Raw genomic sequence first — 26,803 nt, 5'->3', positions numbered from 1 at the left:
CACTTCATACACTTTGCTACAGAAATGACAAAGGATGCTGCAGAGGACATAAAACTTACTCAGACTTTTCCAACCAATAGCGAAGATGAGATCCACACTTCGACCACAAGTTGACCAAATCTGCTCTGTTAAATTTGAAGGGCACTGGAAACACATAATAACCATACACTCAGGAGCTACTGTATAACCAACAATGACTTCCTGGAACATGTTCATTTGTGTGTTTTCAGACTTGTGAATGCCCTAAAACATGGTTGGAGTTGCAGTTGGTTTGGCACCTGTTCACTTTGCATTATTACTGAAAGAACCAAAGGTATTTAAAAATGGCACCAGCTGGCCTATTACGGTCCCTATTACCTCCAATAATTGCAGAGTCACTCCTTATTGCATTAGCTAAAGGTTCTCCCTCATCTATTGGTCCCGAATGATCTGTAGCAGAAACAAAAAGGGAAAATAACAGAGGCAAGCAGAGAGAGGAGAGTTTTCAATATATCCATATACACAGCTACAGCCTACATACTGTATGCAACGACATACAGCTATACAAAACGGGTACACAATAGTATATATGCAAGGCTGCTAAGAACAAGGGTGTTTGGGGGGGTGTTGTTGTTGCTTTTAATTCACTGTGTATAATTTAACTGCACATACAAAAAATAAAAAAACAAACACTTAGAGGGAAAGACATAGGTTGAGAGGGTGGGGGGGAAAGAACCCAGTACCTTTGGACCCTATCCTTTAGGTTTGCTGCTAGGCAACCTAATACTGAAGAAGAAGAAGAAGAAGAAGAAGAAGAAGAAGAAGAAGAAGAAGAAGAAGAAGAAGAAGAAGAAGAAGAAGAAGAGTAGTAGTAGTAGTAGTAGTTTGGATTTGATATCCCGCCTTTCACTCCCCTTCAGGAGTCTCAAAGCGGCTAACAATCTCCTTTTTCCTTCCTCCCCCACAACAAACACTCTGTGAGGTGAGTGGGGCTGAGAGACTTCAAAGAAGTGTGACTGGCCCAAGGTCACCCAGCAGCTGCATGTGGAGGAGCGGAGACACGAACCCGGTTCACCAGATTACGAGTCTACCGCTCTTAACCACTACACCACACTGGCTCTCGAGTTTCTCTTACTGAAACTCTGAACCTTTGTTTTGTATTCTGTTTCAGGGTGTAGAACAAATGAGAGCCATATGCTTGCTACCTGCAAATGAATGAGTTGTTTCACTTGATGTTGAGTCAGCTCCTGCTAAAGTGCCGCAGTTGGACTGGGTGAAATGTCCTTTCACAGTGACTGGAGCCGAGCTGGAATGGTGCAGCGCAGCCTTCAGGGGAGCGATATGGTTGAATTGCACTGAAGAGAGACATCCAACGAACCCCTGAGAGTTTGCCTTCATGGTGTCCGGGTCTACATCACTATTCTCTGCTAATCAAAAGAAACAGAAGGAAATTAATCATAGTGCAAATGTACAAAACAAAGAGACAGAAGAATAATTGAATAATTAACCTGTATTCCTCTGAGCCTCTATGCACATTGGCAACATATGCAAATTTGCCATCTCCCCATTTTTGGACTGCTTTTAATGAGAATATATTCATTATATATGTGTGTGCGCATGTGTGCATGTGTGAGAAAGAGAGAGAGAATATGAATGGCAGTTACTAGTCTGCCAATAAATATATTTTTTTAATTAGCTATAGCACATTCAAAGCCCAAACTGTAAAACTCAATTCAGATGTTTTAATTATTGCATATATTTATATTCATTCTCCATAAACTTCAAACATTAATGGAAAATAATCCTAATCATGAATATGTAAACCACCATACATCATTCTGTATAAAAGCTATCAGTCAAATTCTGATGTCTTAAGAGAGTGTTTCACATACAACAAATATTTTACTAGTATTGCTTAAGCTATATGTTGTTTTTTTTTAATTTTGTCACATGTATTCCTTACCAATATCATGCTTTACTTACTTAAGAAATTATGTGTTGGGGGGGATTCTAATTCAAGATACTTTATCTCCAATTTGAACCACAGTTTTGCACAAATGGACTCTCAAAGTTCTCTGTCCCGTTTTTGGAAGAAAAATTGGGGACTAGAGGGAGGAGGACTTCAAAAGTTTCTTGGGTGAGGAGTTACTATTCACAATGGCAGTTTCACAGTTCATTCCTTTCCTCCTAAGGCTATCCCTGCTGCTGTAAGTGTGGCAAGCTAGTCACCATTTTGTGTCCTCCATATTGCCACACCACAAAAATATTGGGGAATAGGCTGAGAAAGTTCTGCGAGGTGGCCATCTCAGACACATCTCAGAATTTTTCTCAAAACATTATCTGAGAAATTTCAGCTCTGTTTTATTTTGAACTGTAAGGAAGTCATGTGGCAAAATTTACTCTAATTCACAAAATATGAGGCATATAATATTCATAACATGAGAGACAAGCCTGGCTGAAGACACATTTCCTTGCAAGATAATGAGAAACATCTATTCTGTGAAGTCAGATCTATTTCACATTGTGTAAACCTATCACTACATCAAGTCTTGCAAATCTTACAGAATATTTTTGAACCTAAGCCTTTCTGGTGATGGTAATCGCTGCTATTATTTTAGTAAACACCTGTATGCTAATTTGTTCCTATCTGCAAGATAATGGCATGCAGAGCTCAATTTTAACATGCCAAGTGGAGATTAGGTTATGGCAAAATGTCAGCCTAATGTCTTTATCACACAGTCACTGCATGATTCTAAAAACAAAAAACCGCCTTGCATAATATTGCAGACATGTGAGCTACTTACAAAAACAAATGGTACACTTCAGAACAGCAGTCAAAGATTCTACCACATGGGTGATGTCAAGTTACAATACTACTTCCATTAATTAGTTCACAGGCGCAGCATAGGTGATGTAGTTTCTTCATTAATTAGCTGGAGATCACTATACCGATCATGACATTTCATTTATAGTCTCAAATGTTTGTGCCTAAAAAGCTTGCTACAATGAAGCTCTCACTTAAGCCTGTATTATATTATTGGGATATTTAACATTTACAGAGCCCAGTCCTGCTGGAAGCTGCAGTCAACTGGATCCCAGTGTGTTCAATATATTTTGCTCCCTGAAGAGAAGGACAATACAGTCCCTTTCTCCATTCTTTATAGAAAAGATGACCAGACTGGCCTTGACTCTTATGTCAATACTGGTTGGCTAGCTTTGGGGCTCCATGGCAGGTAACTGGACACACAGTTCTGTCTGCTCTCTGTCCCTCAGTATTAGGCTTGCCACCTTTGTTCTGACAAAATACAGGACAGGACGAGGTGGGGGAGGGGCATTTTTTCCCCACCCAATGCTGAGATGACTTCAAAGCAATCCGTTACAATTTATTGCAGCTTAAGAGGGGGCTTCTCTGAAATTCATCACATGCGCACACACATAGACATGAATTTGTAAATCTCTCTGTGCTTTGCTACCCAGAGCTTAAATACATGACCCTTGCGTGGCAAGGCCCAGAACTCTCCCCCTTTGTTGGAATAAAGACACTTGACACCAGTATTTTAGGTTAATGGGCTAAAAGAGGCCACAACTTTATTAGCTACAGAAAGTGAGTGGTATTGGCTTAGGCACTGGAACAGAACTGACTATATCTGACTCCTGCCTGCCGGCCTGCAGGAAGTCTCAGAAGGGTTAACCACCAGTAAAGGGAGCCCTGCTGATGCACATCAACTAGGATCTCCCCCAGGGTCACCCCAGGAAAAAAGGGGCAAGTCCCTAGCTGCAGGCTGCTTAAATGGATCAAGCCACGCCCCTTGGTCGACCGGATTGGTTGGACTAAGGGTGACACGGCCGGGGACTCCCTATTACGCGGGGGCTAGCCATGCCCCATCCATGCACTTGGGATGAGCTCACGACCAGCCCGTAACTTCGTTTCCCTGGGAAGTGAAATGGCTTTCTCACACCCTTTCACATACATGGATTTGGAGAAGACCCCTAACTTAGCCTAGAGCATGGTGGAGGGGCAGGGGGAGCAGAAATACAAGACAAACTGTGTCATGTATTGAATCAATACAGGACATAACATTTTGCAATGAAACACGGGACGATTCCATATTATACAGGGTGGGTGGCAATCCTATGTATCCATCACCTAAGGAGGCTGTCTCACTGGTAATCCCTGGTTTTGCTTGACCAAGGACTGCCAGCTCTAGAGACCTCCTGGTCCAGCATAATGTATGACTAACTGCAATGGAGCTGATCAGAAACTTCACAATGACCGCTCCCCACATTAAACGGGGGGCGCCCTTTGTGTGGTTGCGTGCAGCCCCTGGACCCTGTGTGGCTCCATTAGCACAGGCTTGGCTTCGCCTTCCCCCAGGTGGGATACCTGGAGGCCTCCGCCCACCTCAGTCAGTTGTCCAATCCCGCCTGGGGAAGCGTTGACAAGGAGACCAGGCCAGGTAGGGGAGGGACTACCTGCCCACACCATAGAGGGAGGATCTTACCTGGGAATCTTCAGTTGGCTCCAGAGCTTCTCCCACCCTTCCCACCCTCAGCTAAGACTTATTTTGCAGGTTAACCTTTTCTCCACAGGTATGCAGGCGCTGCTACGTCAAGGTCGCTGTTGAAGGGCCGGAAAGGATTTCTCCTGCATTGGCAGCTTTTGCCTTTCCCGTAGCAAAATGTCACAACTTTGGCGGTATCAGGCCTTGGGTGGAATCCTTTAGTCTATCTTCCTGAATGGGGGGGGGGGCATGCAGCGGTGACACACGCCCCCTTCCTCTTTGTGGCGGCGATACCAGGGTTCCCCGTTAAAGGGGTTTTGAGGGGGAGGCTTTGGCCGTATGCCTAGAGGTTGTCATTGCTCTCCCCTGCGACGGCGGCGTAACGGGGGCGGGCTCTCTCTGCTTGAACATATGTTCTCCAGAGCCAGCCCATCCCCCCCCCACTCTGGATAACCCTGATGTTCCCCAGATCCCCGGTGGGGGACTGGGAGGGATAAACGCCCAAAGCCTGAGCCAAGGTCTACCCACATCTGAAATATAATAAAGTTGTGGCCAATTTAATCCCATAGAACGTTGTCTTGAGTCATTATTCCACATGGGGAGGGGCACCCATGGTTTGGGGGACTCTGTCTGTCCACACAATGAAACAGCTAGATTGTTAACTTCAACTGGCTGCAGGGACCAATCCTTGAGTAGCTTTGCTTGGGGACAGCCTGTTTCTGGGCACAATGGAAGGTGGTGGCGCATGCTTTTAATGCTCTGATTGACTTGACGCCTGAGTATTTTAAGGCTGCCTTTTCCTGCATCCTTCTCCCCAAATGTTATGCTAACCAGCAGAGCCATTCAGAACAAAGGTGCTTCCCCAAAAGAAGTCTTTTTGAATAAGGTAAGCAATGAGGAAGAACACGGGAAAGTGAATCTATCAGAGTGCTCATTAAATAGCCAAAGCTGTCACATCTCTTTGCAAACAAATTGGGATGAATGCTCAATAAACAGGTCACTTGGACATGTCCAGTATGCATTTTTTAAATGCTGCATAAAAAATAAGATGTTGCATAAAAATATCAAATTTTGTTCGTAGGTGTACTTGTTTCTGAACTTATCCTTGTTCTGTGAGCTGTCTTTAGCTCTCTTGTATTTTGAGATTGTTCAGAAAATGAAGACACAATTACCTCACTTACATACTTTAACATTGAACCTATTTCCATTTTTGTCTCACACATTTATCCTCAAAATTAAAGAGAAAATGGGTAGAACATTCAGAGCACGTAACAGAACTCTAAACAAAATAGCATAATTATGAAACTTCTGTTAGAATGCTTTCCTTCGGATTCATGGACTGGATTTTAGAAATTTCTATAAACCATGCTTTTACATTCAGACATGGAGATTGCTGTTTGTTTTCCTTGGTTATAATACTAGTGCTTCTCTCCCAGCTTCTAATGTTTCTTTTACACTCCACGGTGGAACTGAGGCTTTTCCAGTGTTATACCACCCTGTTATGCTAAGTTTCACTCACATCAGTGGGGACATACAGAACAACAATGGACATCACTGAACATGTCACCATGCTTTGTGCCCATCTGTGATTCTGTTTCCCCATGATTCACCAATCAAAACAGCAGAAAGGAACTGTATGCTGGAATACCATCCCGAATTTCATCACATGGCACAATCCATGAAAATACTGGGGAAATTACAGCACAAAACTCCCAAGGTTTTCTGGCTTAATGTTGTTGCAAAAGCATTTTTCCCCTGGAAGCAATAAACATGGAAATGAATGCTAAACTTCCACTAGATTCTGATGTATTTCCAGAAGTGGCTTTTAAGTCATGTGAAAGATCACATAAAATGTAGAAATTACTGGGTAAGGAAATGCTAGGAAAACAGAATAAAGTATTGCCTGAATACAACCTCATTTTGGTTGCCTGCCCTTTTCAGTTTTCCTGAAATTTCTATGTACATTGCTTGTGGAAGGTAACATCCATCTAGTAGTGGCGCTATATTAATTTTTGCCACCAAGGACGAAAATGTTAATTGGCTGTAAATTAATGTGCTTACAAAAATGTACACAGCATGCATGTTTTCTATGCCTCCACACATTAGTTTCCAGACAGAAAATGTGATTCAAATTAGAAAAGAAAATCTTCCATGAAAGGTTCTCTTTCCCATTTTTATTTCTACAAGTATGAGTCCAGCTTTTAATAACTTCATATTTGGATCACAAGAGGTGCCGTTTCTGCAGAGTTCCAATTAAATTATACTAAGCGTAATTTCTCACTCAAAATTAACACAAGAAAATTGTGCAACTTTCAGACATAGAGCATTGTTGATTTCTAGCACTGAAAGGTCAATGGGGTGTGCTACACAGTTATCCAGCAGGAAGAGTATTTCAGAGAAAATACAGATGTACTATTTATCAATGCTTAGCATTTGCACCCACAACCAGAATAAAGAGGAAAGACACTTGTGTACCAAGGCCCTGTGACACAGTCACTCCCTATGTAAGGAAATAACCAGACCAGACAACAACATATACAGTTTTGGGGTTCAAATAGGCCAACTTTATTGGTTACGGATGTGAAGTTTTGGCATAGCCATTGGGTGAAGCCATTTATTTAACTCCAGCCCATCTGCTGGGAGTGTATCTAAGGGAAAACCACACAATGGGGTCCCTACAACCTACATAAAATAGTGTTACTCCCCCCCCGAGGGGTCCCTGCTGGAAGAGTCCTATGGCCTTTCCCCATCTGGGCATTGGACAGAAGCAATTCCCCACTGATCCCTTTAACAGGATACCCTTAACCAAGGAGGGGTAGGCAGAGGCAAGACTAAGGCTTACCCAGTGCCTAACCTTGCAAAGCTGTGATAACTGCTATGAGGGTTCTGAAGGAAAACCGAGGAGGAGTGCGGCATCAGCCACAATTTATTCTCCCGGGCGGACCAAAGTGATGCTCATTGGCTGGCTGGTTCTGCCCCCTGGGGAATCCCCGTACCCAGGCCAGCCTGCCATTGGCCAATCTGCAGACAGGCCTGGAGTCGTCCCTAGCTAGCCTCTTGATCACTGACATGGGGTCGTGACCAGGCCACAATGCTGCCTGACCATTTAAGGTTAGTGGACTTGTGACTGGTACAATGAGGGTCACAACATAATGCTTATTACAACAAGGAGATAGGTAGTGATTACTCAAACTGTACAGGAAATCTGCCTAAAGCGGAAGCATCTTTCAGAGCTCCTGCCCAAAATAACAATGAGCATGATCTATCTCTGAGAAGGATGAAGCTCATAGGTAAAGGTAAAGGGACCCCTGACCATTAGGTCCAGTCATGACTGACTCTGGGCTTGTGGCGCTCATCTCGCTTTCAGGCCGAGGGAGTGGGCGTTTGTCCACAGACAGCTACCAGGTCATGTGGCCAGCATGACTAAGCTGCTTCTGGCGAACCAGAGCAGCACACGGAAACACCTTTTACCTTCCCGCCAAAATGGTACCTATTTATCTACTTGCACTTTGACATGCTTTCAAACTGCTAGGTGGGCAGGAGCAAGGACCAAGCAACGGGAGCTCACCCCGTCACAGGGATTCGAACTGCCAACCTTCTGATCGGCAAGTCCTAGGCTCTGTGATTTAACCCACAGTGCCACCCGCGTCCCTATGAAGCTGATACATTACCACAAAACCTTGTCAATTCACCTCCTGTGGACAAGCCAATGCCCGTCATATAGGATGCAGAACTGATGTCTGAGCTGTGCCTATTAATTGCACAAGCACTACAATCTGAGTTAGAAGCGATCTGCTGACTGATTCTGCCCCATCTCGCCACACCTCTTATGTTGCTAAAAGAGGCTCGTTGAATTCAAAGTATCTAGGAATGGGGAATCTGCACTCACCACCTTGGTGCCTTTAACCCCTAGTGTGTGCTTGTAACTTATTTGCCTGCATAGAATTGTCCGCTCTTACAGGATTCCCTCTCCCATCTATTGGCATTCCTCCAGCAGAAATGGTCAACCCTGCCCTCAAGGCAATTGATAGGGGGAAATTCGCACTCTGCCCTTGCACAATAAGCTATTTCTACAGTGCGACCAGGGACAGTGCGACCAGGGACAGGCAAACTGGGAACTAAGCTGGTAGGAGTGAACGTTTGGTTTTTTCACCATTTCCTGCACTCTGTCTCAATGCCCTTGTGTCCTGAGCTGAAGAAGAAGAAGAAGAAGAGTTTGGATTTGATATCCTGCTTTATCACTACCCGAAGGAGTTTCAAAGTGGCTAACATTCTCCTTTCTCTTCCTCCCCCACAGCAAACACTCTGTGGGGTGAGTGGGGCTGCGAGACTTCAAAGAAGTGTGACTAGCCCAAGGTCACCCAGCAGCTGCATGTGGAGGAGCGGAGAAGCGAACCCGGTTCACCAGATTACGAATCTACCGCTCTTAACCACTACACCACACTGGTTTCGACTCCATGCACACACACCCCAGTCTTTTGGAGTCACAAGGAAAGAATGGGTTTGTTGTAAGAAAACTCACTTTAAATGTACTGCATCACATAATCAACATTCTACATTTGTAATTCCATCAATTCTTTTTTGAAAGATTCATTACAGCAGTTTTGTACCACTGGACATTTTTACAGGCTGGCGTTTTGAACCACTGAATGGTTTGCTTGCTTCTCAGAAGAGCTTTGAAAGCTAAATAAAAGATTACAAAGTTACAAGCTGTATTCATGTACAGGCAAATATTTAGGACAAGCTATTCTATAATATTTTATCATATTTACACTCTATAAAACCCAAGCCTCTTCCACCTAAATCCATCTCTCAAACCACTACCCCCTGAGGAGTCCTGATCATTCCTCCTGAAATAAAATAGCAGAATGATGTGTTTTGTGTATTCTGGGAGGCCATGCTATACCACAAGTTGCATCACTTGATCTCCTTCCATATATTCGAAAACAGAACTTCTGTGATATGATTTGCAAAGGTGCATCATTCAAAAGGAATGTCATTTTGCAGCTTGAGCAATTAACTCATTTTCTTTTGCCTATAACGTAAGTGTGATTTAGCCTTTTCTTTGTTAGACTGCACAGAGAATGCCATGTTTCATTATGCCTGATTGCAAAAATGGAAAATATAAGTATGAAATTATTTTTAATGGAATCCACGTGCACATCTTTCTAGGAGCACTTACCAGCGATTACATGTATGCACTTTGACAAGAATGAAGCTTCTACCTTGATTGTCACTCTCTGCCTAATCAAATGTGAGAAAGAAATGTTTCTCAACAAGATTAGCATTAGTGTGTGTGTGTGTGTGAGAGAGAGAGAGAGAGAGAGAGATATTATTTTTTTAGGGAAAATCTACTGCACTGTACTTACCTAGGATCTTGCCAAGTGTGAGCGATTTGATTGCATTGAATTGTGTATCCGAAGAAAGAAAGAATTTCATCCTTTCATTGTGGTCAATCTTCAATATTATTCAGTGAGATGCAAAAAGTAGTTGGATGCAGGACAGTTGAAATGGTAAGGAGGAGGAAAAAGAAATAATTGTCAATGATACAATTAACTTAAGTGAATGACACTAAAGCAATATGAAATTTATTAAAACACAGGGAACAGTTAGGTAAACCACTTTGTATAGACCTCTCTTTGATTTTTTTTTAAACTGTGCTATTATGGCCAAGATATTGTTTAAGCAATGACAACTTATAAACAGCTCTTTTAATATCCATTTGGGTAGTTCTTATCTATTCATCTGTAAGTACAGTATAATTGACGAGCCTCATGAAAGGACAAAAATGTCTTACCTACCAAACATAAAAGCTCTTACTTATCTGAGAATGAACTTTTAAATTTGAAATAATTAACTATGATGCTATGAAAGTCCCTGTGTTATTATATAAATTGCTTGCCTTCAAATGCTGATGACAGCACATATCTGTGCTCCACAGCTCTTAGCCCAATATATTTTTTGATTGCGACATTTCTACAATAGGTTCTGTTCAATGCAACCACATTCAGATATGATTTATGCAAGCTAATCTTCCAGTCCTCTTAGAAACTGTGTAATGAGGTAGGAATAAATACATTTTCCAAGTAACTTTTTCATTAATCCCCGTAGAAGTGCATATTCCACAGAAGTAACTAGAAGTCTTGGGTCATAATACATTTTGAAAAACAGACAGAACTGATTTATATTTTCTTTTACAATAGATTTCATAAAATGTATACTAACGACAGCTCTAAAAAAGAAAAGTGAAAAGCCTATTTCACACAATAGGCTGCTTTGCAGACATGCATTCTTCCTGCTCAACCCAATCTCTGGTCTAACTGAGGCTGGAATTTTTAAGCAGTATTTGGGAGAAGTCAAAGCTTCTCTCTCACACACAATAAATATGAATTTATTAGTAACATTTTGGGGTCCATGGGCAAATTTCAAAATTTGGGAAACTGTTTTTCACGTATTGCCACAAAATGCCTACCGTTGATTATGTCTAATGACAACATGGCGACCGTGGGATAATCACAAAACAAGACTTGGCCAAGAAACTGAGTGCAAGGCAAAAGTTGGATCAGAGATTGAGATGTCAAGCCATGTATTTGACCCAAGATACCATCCAATTTCCCTGAAGAAAAACGATGATGCAAGGAAATGCACCGACACAACAAAACTCCAGATAAACAACAACACAAACACTTTTTTAAAAAGGATTTAAAGGACTGAATTCTGTTGCCTAATTAACACTAGGATGCCTTTTGGTCAAAGATTTCTAAACAATTAATATAACTGATTAATCAACAGAAGGTTGCAGTCGTGGTTTTCTAAATGATTTCCCCCCCTTGGTGAACAAAATATGCAGACTCTTCCCCATGAACATCCATGCCCTATGAAAATAAAAGACAGTACAGTGGTAACTCTGGTTATGAACTTAATTCGTTCTGGAGGTCCGTTCTTAAGCTGAAACCGTTCTTATACTGTGGCGCGCTTTCGCTAATGGGGCCTGCCACTATGTGCGCACCTCTGGCATATGATTTCTGTTTGCATCCTGGGGCAGTGTTTGCAACCAGGAGCAGCTACTTCCGTGTTAGCGGAGCTCGTAACCTGAAGCGTTCATAACCAGAAGTGTTCATAACCAGAGGTAAAGGTAAAGGTAAAGGTTCTGGGTCATGTGGCCAGCATGACTAAGCCGCTTCTGGCGAACCAGAGCAGCGCACGGAAACGCCCTTTACCTTCCCGCCGGAGCGGTACCTATTTATCTACTTGCACTTTGACGTGCTTTCGAACTGCTAGGTTGGCAGGAGCAGGGACCGAGCAATGGGAGCTCACCCCGTCGCAGGGATTCGAACCACCGACCTTCTGATCGGCAAGTCCTAGGCTCTGTGGTTTAACCCACAGCGCCACCTGCGTCCCTATAACCAGAGGTACCACTGTATAAAATGCGCTGTTCTTCACAGCAACATTATATCATGCCAGGGGCATTTTCCCTTTTTTAAACTGCGATGAAGAGGGGAAGATGCAAAGCAGCAGAGAGGTTGGATTGGCTGTGCCAGTGTGTTTGAACCATGTCAGCCTCACTGTACCTCACTCCTCTAACTTCTGTCACATAGCAGCAATGCAACTCTAGGGTCAGGTGAGCTGTATTTTATCAGCTTAGGTTTTTTATATATATAAAGAAAATACTGTACAGCTTTTATAGTATGTGAAGATGTAGCCAGACGGAGTGATCAATAGGATTGATAAAGGGCGGAATATAAACAGAATACATAAATGTGCCTCCATTGTTAATTACAGGAGAATTGGGGGCCTCGGTTAGAAGATGTTCGGGAAACACTGTTAGGTAAAAGAAGAGAAAAGCCACAAAAAACGCTACCACCCAGCAAGGTTCTTCCCTTTTTTCATTAAGCCTTTAAAATTGCAATGTTTGATAGGGGTAAAAAAACACCTTGCAGTTCTTCTGTGCTTCCTGCTGTTCTACATAAATTATCAATCTTAGCCTGCTATAGTCATTAGTTGGAAAGATGACATGAATCAGGATTTTGTTATTTTTGTGCCAATACTCTGTGAATGAGACTTTGACCTTTTTTTAAACGGGGAAAGATAAACATCAAAGACATCACTTTGCCAAGGTTCCCTCTGCCCAGCAAGAGTCTGCTATGTTTTGCTTTATTTCCTGAGGCACTCGACATAAGCACTCAACACACACATACAACGGCCACATGCTATATTGTATTTATTTATTTTATTTTGCTTTGGGGCTCGTCCTCTTTGATGACAATCTTTATTTTCTTTTCATTTTTTTGCATTACCTCCACAAATAGCTTTTCTTCCTCTCTGTTAATCTTCACACGGTGAAGCTGCCCATCGGCCATGCTTTTGAAATTGATGCTGAAGATGTCAGGAGCTTGATGGCTATCCAGCTTGTACCTGATCTGTAAACTTCCTGAAGGAATTGGGGAAATGATATTTTAGTTTCATGACTGGTATATACAAAACGCCTAGTTTTCAATGTTCATGACTGGGGTATATCCAAAATACCTGGTTTCCAGTTTACATAAATGCATCTGAAAAATGATGGTGGTAGAATATTTTATTTACTTACCCAAGGAATATTTTAAATAAGAAGGAGACACAGAAGATAGAAAATATGGAAATTACCCTTCATGTTTAACTCTGTCATGTTAGTTCTACTTAGAGTAGGCCTATTGAAATAAATGGACATAACTAACTTGGCTTTAGTCATTTAAACTCTGATTATGTTAGGTGGATACAACCCATAATTATCCAGAGTGTTCATGAAAATGAATACAATCCATAACACAGTGTAAAAGCCCAGAGCTGCAGCATAGTTTTTAAAAATTGGGCTGTCCTACTCTCAAAAAAGCAGTCTACAGGGAAAATCATAAGGCCACAATCTATCAACCACTGCTTTGTTCTCTCCATAGGAAAAGCTAGCAGTGTTATGTAGTGGGTAGCATGTCAGACTATGAGCTGGGACACCCAGTATCAAAACCCACTCAGTGATGAAGCTCATCGGATATTTTTGGGCCGGTCACTGTTTCTCTGCCTATTCGTATTTCACAGGCTTGCTGTGAGAATAAAATGGGGAGGGGAAATACCATGTGCACCATCTAGAGCAGCAGTTCTCAACCTGTGGGTCCCCAGATGTTGTTGGACTACAACTCCATCATCCCTGAGCTCTGGTCTTGCTAGCTAGGGGTGATGGGAGTTGTAGTTCAGCAACATCTGGGGACCCACAGGTTGAGAAAGGCTGATCTAGAGCTTATTGGAAGAAAGGTAGATGATAAATGTAATGCATAAATAAATTACAAATATAACTCAAAATACAAGAAGGGCCTCAGTTGCATGACCGAGAGCATGCTTTGCGTGCAGAAGATGTGAGGCTCAATTCCAGCATCTCCTTTCAGAAAGCCTTGGAAAGAACCCAGAATGATGACTTGGAAATGTGCCCTGAATGGCATCAGGGTGCATGGGTTAGCATCCAGCAGTGGTGTGCCCTGAAACTTTTCGCAGGGGAACAGTTAAGGCCAGAGGTGCCAGCTTGCAAGGGTCATGTTGTGCATGTTTGAGCATTATGCCTCCATCCCTAAGCCAGGCAGAAGCTTCCCAGCTTTCGGGAGGAGTTGCCAGGCCTCTGACAGGATGCTGTAGCCCTCCTGCCCCCTTCTCAAAGCCTGTGGGCTTTGGGAAGGTGGTGGAAAGGCTCTTGGACCCTTTTGGAGCATCACACCTCCCTCCCTAAGCTGGGCTGAAGCTTCTGTAATTTACCAGGAACATTTAGCCAAGTCTCCCTAGCCCACTGACCACATGCCACTGGCACCCAGAAACATCTGTTCAGCCATCGGGTTATCATTAACATACAGGTCTTCCTAAAGGTAAAGGTAAAGGTAAAGGGACGTGCTGGATCTAGAAGGCTTTAACAATGTTTTTGGGTGGCATGCATATTTGTGGTATGATAAGGTCAAAGCACATAAAGCGTTTAAAAACCATATTGTCAGAAAAGCACTGTTTAACGTTTGGATAAGATATAAAGACTTGCTTGAAAATAAAACCCCAAGGTGGTTGTCACCAATGGAAGCGAAGGCTCAGAAAAAGCTCAATATGGAGGCCAAATGGCCGAAATATTGGGAAATTTTGGAACAAGAGGGAGACAGATTAAAACTGCAGAGTTTTGAAAAATTAAAAAATAGAGTGCGAGATTGGCTTCATTATTACCAGATAATGGAGGCATATAACTTGGACAAAAAAAATTGGCTTCCAGGTGGAAAAATCAAAATTGGAAACAGAACTGCTAGAGCCTAAAATTAAGAACTTGTCAAGAATGTATAACTTGCTGTTGAAATGGAATACTCAGGATGAAATGGTGAAATCTGCTATGATTAAATGGGCACAAGATGTTGGACACAATATTATGATGGCTGACTGGGAACAGTTATGGACCACAGGTATGAAGTTCACGGCATGTAATGCCTTAAGAGAGAATATAATGAAAATGATCTACAGGTGGTACATGACACCAGTCAAGCTTGCAAAAATCTACCATTTGCCCGATAATAAATGTTGGAAATGTAAAGAGACTGAAGGTACATTCTTTCACCTTTGGTGGACATGCCCAAGGATTAAGACTTTCTGGGAGATGATCTATAATGAAATGAAAAAGGTATTTAAATATACCTTTTTGAAGAAACCAGAGGCCTTTCTCCTGGGCATGGTCGGCCAATTGGTGCCAAAGAAGGATAGAACTTTTTTTATGTATGCAACAACAGCAGCAAGAATACTTATTGCAAAGTATTGGAAGACACAAGATCTACCCACCCGGGAAGAATGGCAGATGAAGGTGATGGACTACATGGAACTGGCGGAAATGACTGGCAGAATCCGAGACCAGGGAGAAGAGTCGGTGGTGGAAGATTGGAAGAAATTTAAAGACTATTTACAGAAACATTGTAAAATTAATGAATGTTAGAAGGATGTTGGAATGATGTTATGTGGCTTTAGCAGAAATGATACAAAGGATTTGGGAAAAACTGACTGTTAATTGGTGAAAGGAGGGAAAGTAAAGCTACATTATACCAAGATAAATTACAGGACTAAAATTTGAAAAGATGGAAAGGATTTGCTGAAATAGATAATCGAATTAGAATACAAAAAAAGGGAGGTGTGAGGAGGTCAAGGAAATAAGCTAATGGAAGATAAGTAATGGGAAGATTTGTTGTATTTTTCTTTGTTTTTGTTTTTTTGTTTAATGGATTTTATTTTTCTGTTTTTTCTTTTTTTTGTATCTCATCCTTTTTTCTTTACTTATTGTGATGTGTTCTATTGTTTCTTGTTTAAAATGATGTTTTTTACTTTTTCTTTTTGTAACCCTTAAAACTTTAATAAATATTATTATAAAAAAAAGGTAAAGGTAAAGGGACCCCTGACCATTAGGTCCAGTCGTGACCGACTCTGGGGTTGCGGCGCTCATCTCACTTTATTGGCCGAGGGAGCCGGCGTACAGCTTCCAGTCATGTGGCCAGCATGACTAAGCCGCTTCTGGCGAACCAGAGCAGTGCACGGAAACGCCCTTTACCTTCCCGCGGGAGCAGTATCTATTTATCTTCTTGCATTTTGACATGCTTTCGAACTGCTAGGTTGGCAGGAGCAGGGACCGAGCAACAGGAGCTCACCCCGTCGCGGGGATTCGAACAGCCAACCTTCTGATCGGCAAGTCCTAGGCTCTGTGGTTTAACCCACAGCGCCACCTGCGTCCCTACAGGTCTTCCTACTCAACTGCAGATATGAATGTAAGAAGAAACAGAGAAGCCACACTTCTCACTGTCATTTCTGTTAATATGCAGACAGGAAATGGATGGAGAGGAAGCATGCTACTTAAAAACTTTAAAAGTTTCATGGTAATGTTAACTTTGCCAAAGCATACATAATGACGTACTCACCATTTTTGGCAAGAATAATGGAAAGGTAATCTTTATAGAAGGAGCTTACATAAAGGAGTAAGCTTGGGATCCGCGTCGTTCGAAAGGCAAAAGTGATTGCTTCTCTGTTCAGCGTCATATCCGGGTGGAAAGACGCAGCGTGAGAACTGGAGTTTTTAGCCAAGCTGTAAGATTCCTGAAAGTTGTACACAACTGAAGAGCCCGCTCCGAAATATGCAGAGATCTCTGAAACAATGCGCAAATTGTGTGTTTTGTTAGCATCATCCGGAAATAAACGAAGGTTGTCATTCCTTTTTTAAAGGAAAACAATAAAACACAACATTAATTGCATTTCCAAGAGAAAGAAAAATTAGAATAGCAATTGTTCTGCACAGTAATTTGAAACATTAGCTATGATTGTCAGGGCCTATTCTTAGCAGCCACTCAGCATACAGTGGTTGCATGCCATTTCCCTCCCCCTGCCAATTTCCGGCTCCATCAAGTAGTGACAAGGTAGCTGTGAATACGGCTTTTGGCACACCACCCATAAATGCAGCTTTCTGAGTGCTTTGGCAAGTCAAGCCAAACGAACACTGCACCCAAGTTTATTTCCCAAAGCAGCAAATTCATGTTTCTAATTGCCTTTCTCAAAAAAGCAAGTGAAATCATTTCTTTCCGTGTGTTGGCTCTACACTGAGGGAAGAGTAAAACCATCCCTACCAGCTTGCTTCTGACATTTTGTGCCCTCAGGCACCCATCCACTGTCCTTATCTTTGACACAATATTTGTAAAGAGGAGCCAAGTTGTTCTCATTGTAATGAATGTAAAAGTTTGTTAAGTATGCATTCCCATTTCATTACTAGATTTCTACTGAAGGACATTGAGAATATGAAAGTTTAAATGATCAGATCAAATGCTCCAGTTACAGATAGGTAGCCGTGTTGGTCTGCCATAGTCAAAACAAAAAAAGTTTTTTTCTTCCAGTAGCACCTTAAAGACCAACTAAGTTAGTTCTTGGTATGAGCTTTCGTGTGCATGCACACTTCTTCCGATCAAATGCTGACATCTTCAATCTTAAGCAAAGTGGTTCACAATGTTCCTGCTAATCCTGGCCAACTTTAAATCTAATAGAAGGCAGATCTAACCACTGTAAATTGAGTTTCAAACTGCAGATAAAACATGCAAAGAAATGGCATTTAGAAATAAATTTGTCCCTCATATAGTGACATGAGGGTGTAAGGAGCAGGTGGCACTGTGGTCTAAACCACTGGGCCTCTTGGGCTTGCTGACTGGAAGGTTGGTGGTTCGAATCTCTGTGACAGGGTGAGCTCCCATTGCTCTGTTCCAGCTTCTGCCAACCTAGCAGTTCAAAAGCACGCCAGTGCAAGTAGATCAATAGGTACCTCTGCGGTGGGAAAGTAAATGGTGTTTCCATGCGCTCTAGTTTCTGGCACGATGTCTCATTGCACCAGAAGTAGTTTAGTCATGCTGGCTACATGACCCAGAAAGCTGTCTGTGGACAAACACCAGCTCCCTCAGCCTGAAAGCGAGATGAGCGCCACAACCCTTTGACTGGACTTAACCGTCTAGGGGTCCTTTACCTTTGCCTATAAATGAGGGTATACATTGGCCATGCCCACCACCTTGGAGTGGTAGTTGTATATCAGTGCAACCCTTGGGCAATAGAAGGTTAACCAACCCTGGTATTAAAAACATATAAATAAAGCCATACATTAGTAATGTAGCAATTTAAGAAGTTTTAAAAATTAAAAAAAAAATCATAAAACTTAATATTAACATTTTGAATTTGATATTTCATAGAAAATAAATTTACAATTCATGCTTACCTTTCTTACAGAATGGCCCAGTGTAAGCAGAGAAAGTGCAGTCGCAAGAGAATCCATTGTATTTCTCTTTGCATTTTCCTCCATTGTGACATAAGTTACCGTAGCTGCTACAATGTCCAGGGCAACCTGGTTTTACACCTGGGGTTACTTTTGCTCTCTCTTCCAAGTTAAGTGCTCCTCCATTTAGCTGTAAAGAGCGAATACACCCCAGAAATCCTTTCTGCCTGGATGCTGTCCCACCTGCAGTGGAAATAAATTCATTTAAGCTTTTTTTAGGAAATTGAAGTGACTTGATGTGTAATAACCTCCACATCTCAAAACATTCCATTCTGGCACGTGAGCATATCTAAAAATATTTACAAATAACTGCTACTCCAGTGCATATATTGAAAGTTTCTTGGGCACTTGTCAAACCCCTGAAACTGTTTATGAAAGACACGGTTTTTGGACAGTAGCAGAGAGCAAGCAAGAGCATGTATTGGAATTATCTGAGAGCAAGGGAATATACAAATGTTAGAAACTTATTTCTTATTCCCTCCTCTGGATTTCATACTTTGTCCTTGAGCTTGTTGTGTGTGCTTTAAATACTTCCATAAGTACCAACTGGTAAATATACCATAGACCTGAATTTCAGAAACCATAATTTGTAATCACCATGGGATGTTCAGAAGCACAGAACAAGAGTATCACCAGTTGTTATTATTAATATGTTCGGTTATTATTAGTCGTATGTTATCAGCCCATCAATGAAAACACAAGAACAGATACTAATCTGTTTCATTTTTAATGATCTGAAGGAACAATTATACTATAAAAAAACGGAATGGAAAATTTGATTCCTTTGCTATCACCAATGAATTGGATTCCTATTTCCTCTGTTGAGAAGAAGGGGGAAGTCTTTCTGAAAGGAAGATCCTGAATATTGTACTGTTTGCTACATAGAATCATAGGATGGATGTTGTTGTTACATGCCTTTTCACCAGATTGAGACTTGGTATTAATTAATAGTAATAGTGACAGTCACAAAGTGGGAGGCTGGGTTTAGAAATAAAATAATTCCTAAGACACACCCAGTCAAACCTACATGCTATCAACATTTTAGTTGGGCTTGTAACTTATCTATTTGTTTAGTTAAATTGAATTCAATATCAAATAACTTAAATCATCAAATAGAATGTTATAACATATCAAAATATTACAGATGAATGCCAAGTGCAAAAATACATAATTAAGAGGGCATGATTAACAGGAAAACAACATATTCTCTTAAACATAACAAAAATTACAGATAAAAATCAAAGACAAAAATACAACAAATCTCCAAAAAGCAGCACCATTAGCAGCTAAACAAATGACATAGAAGTCACGCACAGACTCCCCCCCCCCCTATTTTCCCCAAAAGGCGTTTTTAACAATCTCCAGCATTGCTACCAACCATACAGATAACACAGCTAATCCCTAGACAATTGCTCAGCATCCACACTTCCTCACACCAATGCCCAAGAGCAGATTTTCATATGGTTTAAGGGGAAGGAAGAATTGGTGAAAATCTTAGGAACTCTGTGCCTAATCTGAGCAGGAAAAAAAAATACTGTGAAGTGCTTCCTTCTGAGCAACTTAATTAATGAAAATAGCTAAATGCATGTGCATGTTATGAGGTATAACAAATCACCTGAAAACAAAAGAGTTCAAGCAAGTATTTAAGATATATGATCATCATCTCAGTTTCCATATGTTCCCATGGTCTAATCCTCATACTTTGAGAAATAAGCTACTAAATAACTGACATTTTTAAATAAGAAAACCAGTCCTCCATACGTTTCCATTAATTTTTTTAAAGAGGTCACACCTGGTTTTGAAAGCAAGGAGAATCTGTTTGCCTCCTGTTTTCATCATAAAGATGAAAACTGCCATACACAAAGCAAAAACTACCCCCAAGTTCTTTTAGAAGCTAAATCAAGTCCCAGATTTTCCTGTTCACTACTACTGAAGTTGCCGAGCTGTTAAATTAGTTCTTCAGTGCATATGGTTCCCTACCTAGAAACTAGGGTTAATCTTCCAAAGTTGGCCAAACAAGTTTACTGTATTAAATCACAAAATGGCATCTATCTGTGGTAAGTTCAAACATAAAACATCACCTATCAATTTACGGTGCAGCCACCTTCCTTTCTCTAAATACTTTTAAGATGAATTAAAATTTAAATAATTCCAAAAGAAAAAGGGGGATATTATGGGACCTTAGCACAATAAGAACAGGCTAATTTGCCCATTGATTAGGAAAGGGGTTTCAGAGCTACATTCCTTTTGTTGGGACAGGAAGGACCGGAGACTAGTGAGTGGATCTGCTTTGCGTGGCAAGGCCCCAGACCCCCTAGCTCTCTCCGCAATAAATACACAAACACAAGTATACAGCGGTACTTCAGGTTACAAACGCTTTGGGTTACAAACACTTCGGGTTACAAACTCTGCTAACCTGGAAGTAGTACCTTGGGTTGAGAACTTTGCCCCAGGATAAGAACGGAAATCGTGCAGCAGCGGCACAGTGGCAGTGGGAGGCCCCATTAGCGAAAGCACATCTCAGGTTAAGAATGGTTTCGGGTTAAGAATGGACCTCCAGAACAAATTAAGTTCGTAACCCGAGGTACCACTGTATTGGGTTAATGGGATAAATAAGGCCACATCTTTATTGGTTACAGATGTGAAAGACACTTGGAGTCGAGAGTGGATTTCATGCTCTTTATTCAGCTCATAGTGGTGAGGAGGAATAGAAGTTCCCCCAGAATGTCTGCTTTATATACATTAATTACACAATGGGCCCCACGTGATTGGCTAATTCTGGAATTCTCCTGTAGGCCAATCAGGTTGCGGATTCACTTCCACCTGGAGCTCGATTGGGTGGCTCCTGTGGACCAATCAGACTGCTGCATTCTGGATCCTATTGTTCTAGGACCAATCAGACTGCTGCATTCTGAATCCTATTGTTCTAGGACCAGACTACAGCATTTTGAATCCTATTGTTCTAGGACCAGACTACTGCATTCTGAATCCTATTGTTCTAGGACCAATCAGACTGCTACATTTTGGATCCTATTCAACTCAATACATAACAAGTTATGAGCGGTTTGGCTTAGGCAGTTGGGTGAAGCAAGACTATAACTGACTCCTGCCCGACTGCAGGAAGTCTCTTTAAGGGTCAACCACCAGAAGGGGGGAGCCCTATGATGTACATCAATTGAGCCGTCCCCCGGGTCATTGTTGGGGTCGTGGCATGGCCCTAGCCCACGTCCAGGCTTTGGACAGGAACCACCCTCCCGGATCCCTTTAACGTGGAGGGGCAGGAAGAGTCAACCTCCCCTCCCATAATAAGGCTTACCCAATGCCTAACCTTACAAAGTTGTGATGATTGCTACTAGTTAGGCGAAAACCAAATAGCTAGTGCCAATTTTGCCAAGTGGAAAATTCCTACCTGGTCCCGACAACCAGGCGACTGACGTAAGTCATAGCAAGGCCATAGTCAAACCATGCAAGAAAAGAGGGTGGGTGGGATTGGAAATCCCGAAATGGAAACTGCCTCCCCAGCCACACCGCGATTTAAACTGTCGTAGCCACGCCCCCAGGCAAATCTGATTGGCTGGCCAGGGGTGTGACGCGGCCAGTGATGCTGCTGACACGGGCTGCGTTCCTCCGCCCACTGCCAGGTCACTGCGAGGACCCAGATTCTTGCCCGCAAAACAGCCCTCCAAAAAGGGAGCGTTGACCTCTGGTCAGAAGGAGGAAAGGGTCAAAAGACAAGAAATAAGAATTCTTTGTATGCTTCTCCAGTTTATCCAGGCTTTCAGCTTAAGCCAGATTTTAATTGGGATCCCAAATAACACCTCATGGAATACACACGTCCGAAGTGTGTGATCTGAACTTATTTGAAATGTCTTAGAGAGCAAGAATATGGCCACAGGGAGAACAATTTAGTGTGGCATTGCGGGTAGAATGTCAGACTTGTCATTGTGGTAAGAGATCAATATGTTTAGGAGCTATCAAAAGCTAGGGGCCAAGCTTTGAAAGCATAAGAATTCAGGGTAGTGAAGGGAACCATATTCAAGAACCACCGCTGATTGAATAATTTCAGGAAACGGTTGATTTTGCACCAAAAATATAAGTATTTATTGAACTGAATAACAGTTGAACAAGCAAGCATTATTCAAAGGAGAAGAATTGTCAGTATTAGCTTGAAAAAATGCATTTAGTCCCGTTCAATGTATGAAACTGTAATTTGCTATTTCTTTTCTGTCAAACTTTTAAAATGCATCATTTGGAGTTTTTAAATGAAAGCAACAGTCACTTTGCATCAGTCTTCCTCCAGAGAATTTGAAGAAGCAATTGCATAGATCAATGAGGGGCTAGCAGCTGCAGAGGCGAAAACGGATCATGTTTCAGTTTATTTTCAGCGTCACAAAGAAGAGAGCAAAAGTACAGGACCTTTCTGTACAAAGCTTAAGAACTGAAAACCCAGAGAAGGATAATGTGCAAAGGGCATAATTCTTTACATCAGACAGTAGAATTTTGGTATCTATTTGGACACTTCTAAAATTCTAAAATCAGCACTGTGCTGAGAATGCCAAGGTTGCAGGTTCGATCAGCTACATATACAAGGGATCGAATTAGATGATCCTCAGGATCCCTTCCAACGCTACAACTCTATGATAATAAAACGTTAAAAAGAGTCTCCACTCTGTTTTTTACTTTTAGTCAATGAGGAAATCTTCAAGGTCTCTTGGGCTGCCTAAAAGAACCCTATATTGAGCTGAACCTTGTCACCAACTCTATTTAAAACTGTCCATTATTTCAATTCATCCAAACACTCAATTCTTTCTTCTGGGCCATGCATGGAATAAAAGCTCTTGCACAATAGGCAAGACCTCATCTTTTCATTCATTCTCCTTTTTCAGAGGAGGGGGGAATTCCTTAAGAAACTCATCTGAGAGCAAAGTATTTTTGACTGGAGAAGTCTTCTGACTTTTCCACATCGTTCTCTTACTGCCTTGTGAAAGTACCCCAGGAAGTCAGTTTTCTATTCAGCTGCCTCCTAAAGCAGACAACTGGCAAGAATTGTTTTGAAGAATCTACATCTTTGATAAAATGGTTTTCAGAATGAGATATTATCAGGATTTCTGCCAATTTTGCTCTTCGTGAGTTTTGTTTATTCTTGTTTCAATTGTCATTGTATGCAATGTGTACAATGCTGAATTACTTCAATTGCATCTACACGTTTTGAATTGTTCCTTAAGCCATTGTAAAACATATATAAATTCTCATTTTCACATGGTTGGGATTTTGTGTCGTTGGTCATGATTCCTGTGAAAACCCTTCCCCTCTGGTTTTATGCAATGCAGATTTCTATTGCACCATTTTGGAAATTACTTCTTTTTATATATAAAAAAGATCTGCTTGCTTAATTATGGCAATGCATTTTCACTTGTGTTCTGTAATTTGTGTATTTATTTGGTTATTTTAAAAGTTCAAAGTAGCTTGCATCAATAAAATAAAACCAAATCCACAAAAGGCATTCTATACCATGATAAAAGAGCTTAACCTCTACAACAGCTCATGATCTCTCCCCCTCCCCACTCCTATCCCCCCAAAAAGAAATGAAGATATAGGGGAATCAAAATAACTTTAACTTATTCATTATGAGAACATGAAAAGGGTTTAAGCTGCAGACCTTCTTAAAGAACTAGGTTTTAGCCAAACACCAGGGTCAGGGCTTGGTGAATCACAATTGGGAAAGTAATCCATCATTTCATCAAAAAGCTCCCACACTCAGTTCCATCTGATTCACCTCTGAAGAATCTGTAGTGGCGCCTCAGATGATGACTGTACCATGTACTGATAAATGTGTAGAAGAAAACAGTCATTTATATATCTAGATCCCAAAATATTCAGGACTTTAAAGGTTAAAACCAGCATCCTGAATTGAGCCAAGAAACAAATGGGCAAACGGTGCAGATCAAACAAAAATAGCTATCATATGGTTTGATTGCTTCACTGCAGATTTGACAGCAGCATTTTGCATGAATTTCAGCTCCCAAATACTTTGCAAGGGCATGCCTATGTACAGTGCAAACTAATGCCAGTGTAATGGAAGAAGCAAAGATCACCAGTGTCCAAGCAATGATCTTCAACATCAACTTCGTTGGACTGGTCATATTGTGCGGTTGCCTGATTATCGTCTTCCAAAGCAACTACTCTATTCCAAACTTAAAAATGGAAAGCGTAATGCTGGTGGTCAACAAAAGAGGTTTAAAGACTCTCTCAAGGCAAATCTAAAAAACCCTAGTATAAACACCGATAACTGAGGAACACTGGCCTTTGAGAGCTCCAGTAGGAGAACAGCCTTTACCAAAGGTGCCATGTGCTTTGACGATGCTCGAACTCAGGACAAAAGGGAGAAAGGAGCTAAGAGGAAAGCACACTTGGCAAACCCTCACCATGATCAACTCCCGCCTGGAAACCTATGTCCCCACTGTGGAAGGACATGCGGATCCAGAACTGGCCTCCACAGTCCCCTGTGGACTCACTGTTAAAACTGTGTTCATAGAAGACAATCTTACTCAGCTACGAGTGATCACCAAAGAAGAATTCCAATAGTCTAACCTGGAAGTAAATGACACATGAATTCCTGTGGTGAAGTCTTCTTTCATGAGATAAGGGCATTGCTGGTGTATCAGACAAAACGGGAAAAGGCACTTTTCACCACTGACACCATCAAACTATGGAAATGATCTTTCAGAGGCAATGCAGGCCTCTTCATTGCAGGCTGCACTTCTGCACTCAAATCAGTGCAGTACCACTCATTTTTCAGACTTGTCTGAATTTGATTTCATTTCTTAACGTCCCCTTCAATTATTTACAACAGGTGAACACTGCCATTTCCACTTTCTCCCTAAGATCAGATGAAGAAGTGGGATGGAGCTGGGTATCATCTTATTGATGACTTCTCCCAGTGATTTCATGTAGAAATTGAACAGCACAGAGGACAAGATGGAATGTTATAGAATCCCACAGACGGCTAGAAAAGGGCAAAGCAAAAGTACCCCAGCATCATCTGCTGGGTCCTATCATGCAGGAATGAGAAGCAGCCATACAATACTGCACCTTCAATCCCTTTCCCTGCAAAATGGCCCAGAAAGATATCATGGTCACAACTGAAACATTCAGGAGAAACAAGGTCACCGTCTTACTATTTGCCTCATGGTTCAACCTGTCCTCAACCTACATTGCGAATAAAGTTTTAGGCCAAAGTGTGTTCTTCATGGAGAGCACGTGTTGTGGTGGGGTCTAGCAGGACATCCTATTTTGGTTGCTGGGAGGGATCATTTAGATGGTCATGACTGTGATTCGGCTATTTGGGTTGTTGGGAAGATTTTGATGTTACCAATTTGTAGGATGGCCCGAAGGTTATATATTCTTTGCATGCAGCATTGTGCGTTCTCTTTCACTGTGTGCATCGGATCGGCCACCCACCCTCCCTAATTTAGGGCTGTTGCGTTTGACCTTGCTATGCCTGTCATGGGGTCGTCTGCCTTGGGGCAGGGGCCTGGTAGTAATTTTGTCCATTAGGCAGATTGGCTGCTGCCATTTGGTTTTTGCCTACTGCGTAGCAAATCGTCACAACTTGTAAGGTTGCGGTTAGGTATTGGTTAAAAAATTGGTTGGTGGAGGGGTAAGGATTGTCTGTGCCTGCCCCTCCCATGCTGCTGCTGCAAGGGAATTCCGTTAAAGGAATCCAGGGGCTTGCCATGATTTCGTCTGAATCCCTGGCATGGGGCTAGGGCCACACAAGCTCCTGGGAGCATGCGGGGAGAGGGGAGGGCCTGGCGCCCAGCTCCATTCTCTCCCCAAAATGTTTTCCCTTACTGACTTTCACAGGGCTGCAGAAGTCAGTTCTGTTCCTGGGCGGGGACAGATAGTCGTAACCAGTGTCTAAGCAACCACTCACATTATGTATTTTAATAAAGTTGTGGCCAAAATTATGCCAAAAACCTTAAACAAAAATTCCTGTGTGAATTGTGATTTATTTAGGGGGTTGCTTGGGGACCTCGACATGCAAAAACCAAGTTGAAAGCTTGAGTGAAAAAGAATCTAGATGATCAGTTTCTCCAACAAATCCTGGAATTTTCTTACCCCAATGCTCATATTCCTAATGTTTATCTATTTATCACCTTACTAACAACACAAATAACTCTCTGATATGAAACAGTTTACCATTCCTTGTCAACGCTTAGGAAATATTTCTTGAAAAGTAGACTTACCAACAAAGAGCTGGCTATTGAGCTGCAAACGGATATGCCCATCAGATGAAGCTGTGTGAGTTCTTTGAGGGAGTTGATCTACTTGCAGCAATGCCTCTTTGATGTTTCTTTCAGCTTTCACATAGTGCCACTGGTTGTCATTTAAGGAAGAGGGTGACTGCACTGTGATTTCATTTGGCCCATTTCCCACATCGAATGAAAAGGTCACTTCAGTTGGTGCTAGAAAGAGTAAAGACAGTTTAGAA

At 41.7% G+C, this 26,803-nt stretch overlaps 1 protein-coding gene across 6 annotated transcripts in view; it reads right to left on the bottom strand.

The window, feature by feature from the left end:
* The window catches only part of CNTNAP4 (contactin associated protein family member 4), a 281,703-nt gene that overhangs the window by 9,805 nt on the left and 245,095 nt on the right, over window positions 1-26,803 (bottom strand). For 5 of the 6 annotated variants that reach the window (XR_014539759.1, XM_083576533.1, XM_083576529.1 and 2 more), the window contains 7 exons: window positions 26,559-26,777; window positions 18,253-18,492; window positions 16,427-16,651; window positions 12,779-12,912; window positions 9,851-9,938; window positions 1,185-1,406; window positions 358-429 (listed from right to left, as the gene is read on the bottom strand). Coding sequence is in view for 5 of the 6 variants with exons in the window: in XM_083576533.1 (XP_083432659.1) it covers window positions 358-429; window positions 1,185-1,406; window positions 9,851-9,938; window positions 12,779-12,912; window positions 16,427-16,651; window positions 18,253-18,492; window positions 26,559-26,777 (1,200 nt within the window). In the remaining variant the exon portion in view is untranslated. The remainder of the gene's footprint in view (window positions 1-357; window positions 430-1,184; window positions 1,407-9,850; window positions 9,939-12,778; window positions 12,913-16,426; window positions 16,652-18,252; window positions 18,493-26,558; window positions 26,778-26,803) is intronic. The other variant, XM_083576530.1, reaches the window with a different exon arrangement.

This window comes from Podarcis filfolensis (genome assembly GCF_964270895.1).
Source record: "Podarcis filfolensis genome assembly, chromosome: 11".
Lineage (NCBI taxonomy): Eukaryota > Metazoa > Chordata > Lepidosauria > Squamata > Lacertidae > Podarcis > Podarcis filfolensis.
Note: the sequence above shows the minus strand (reverse complement) of the source record. Positions and strands in the feature narration are given on the sequence as shown.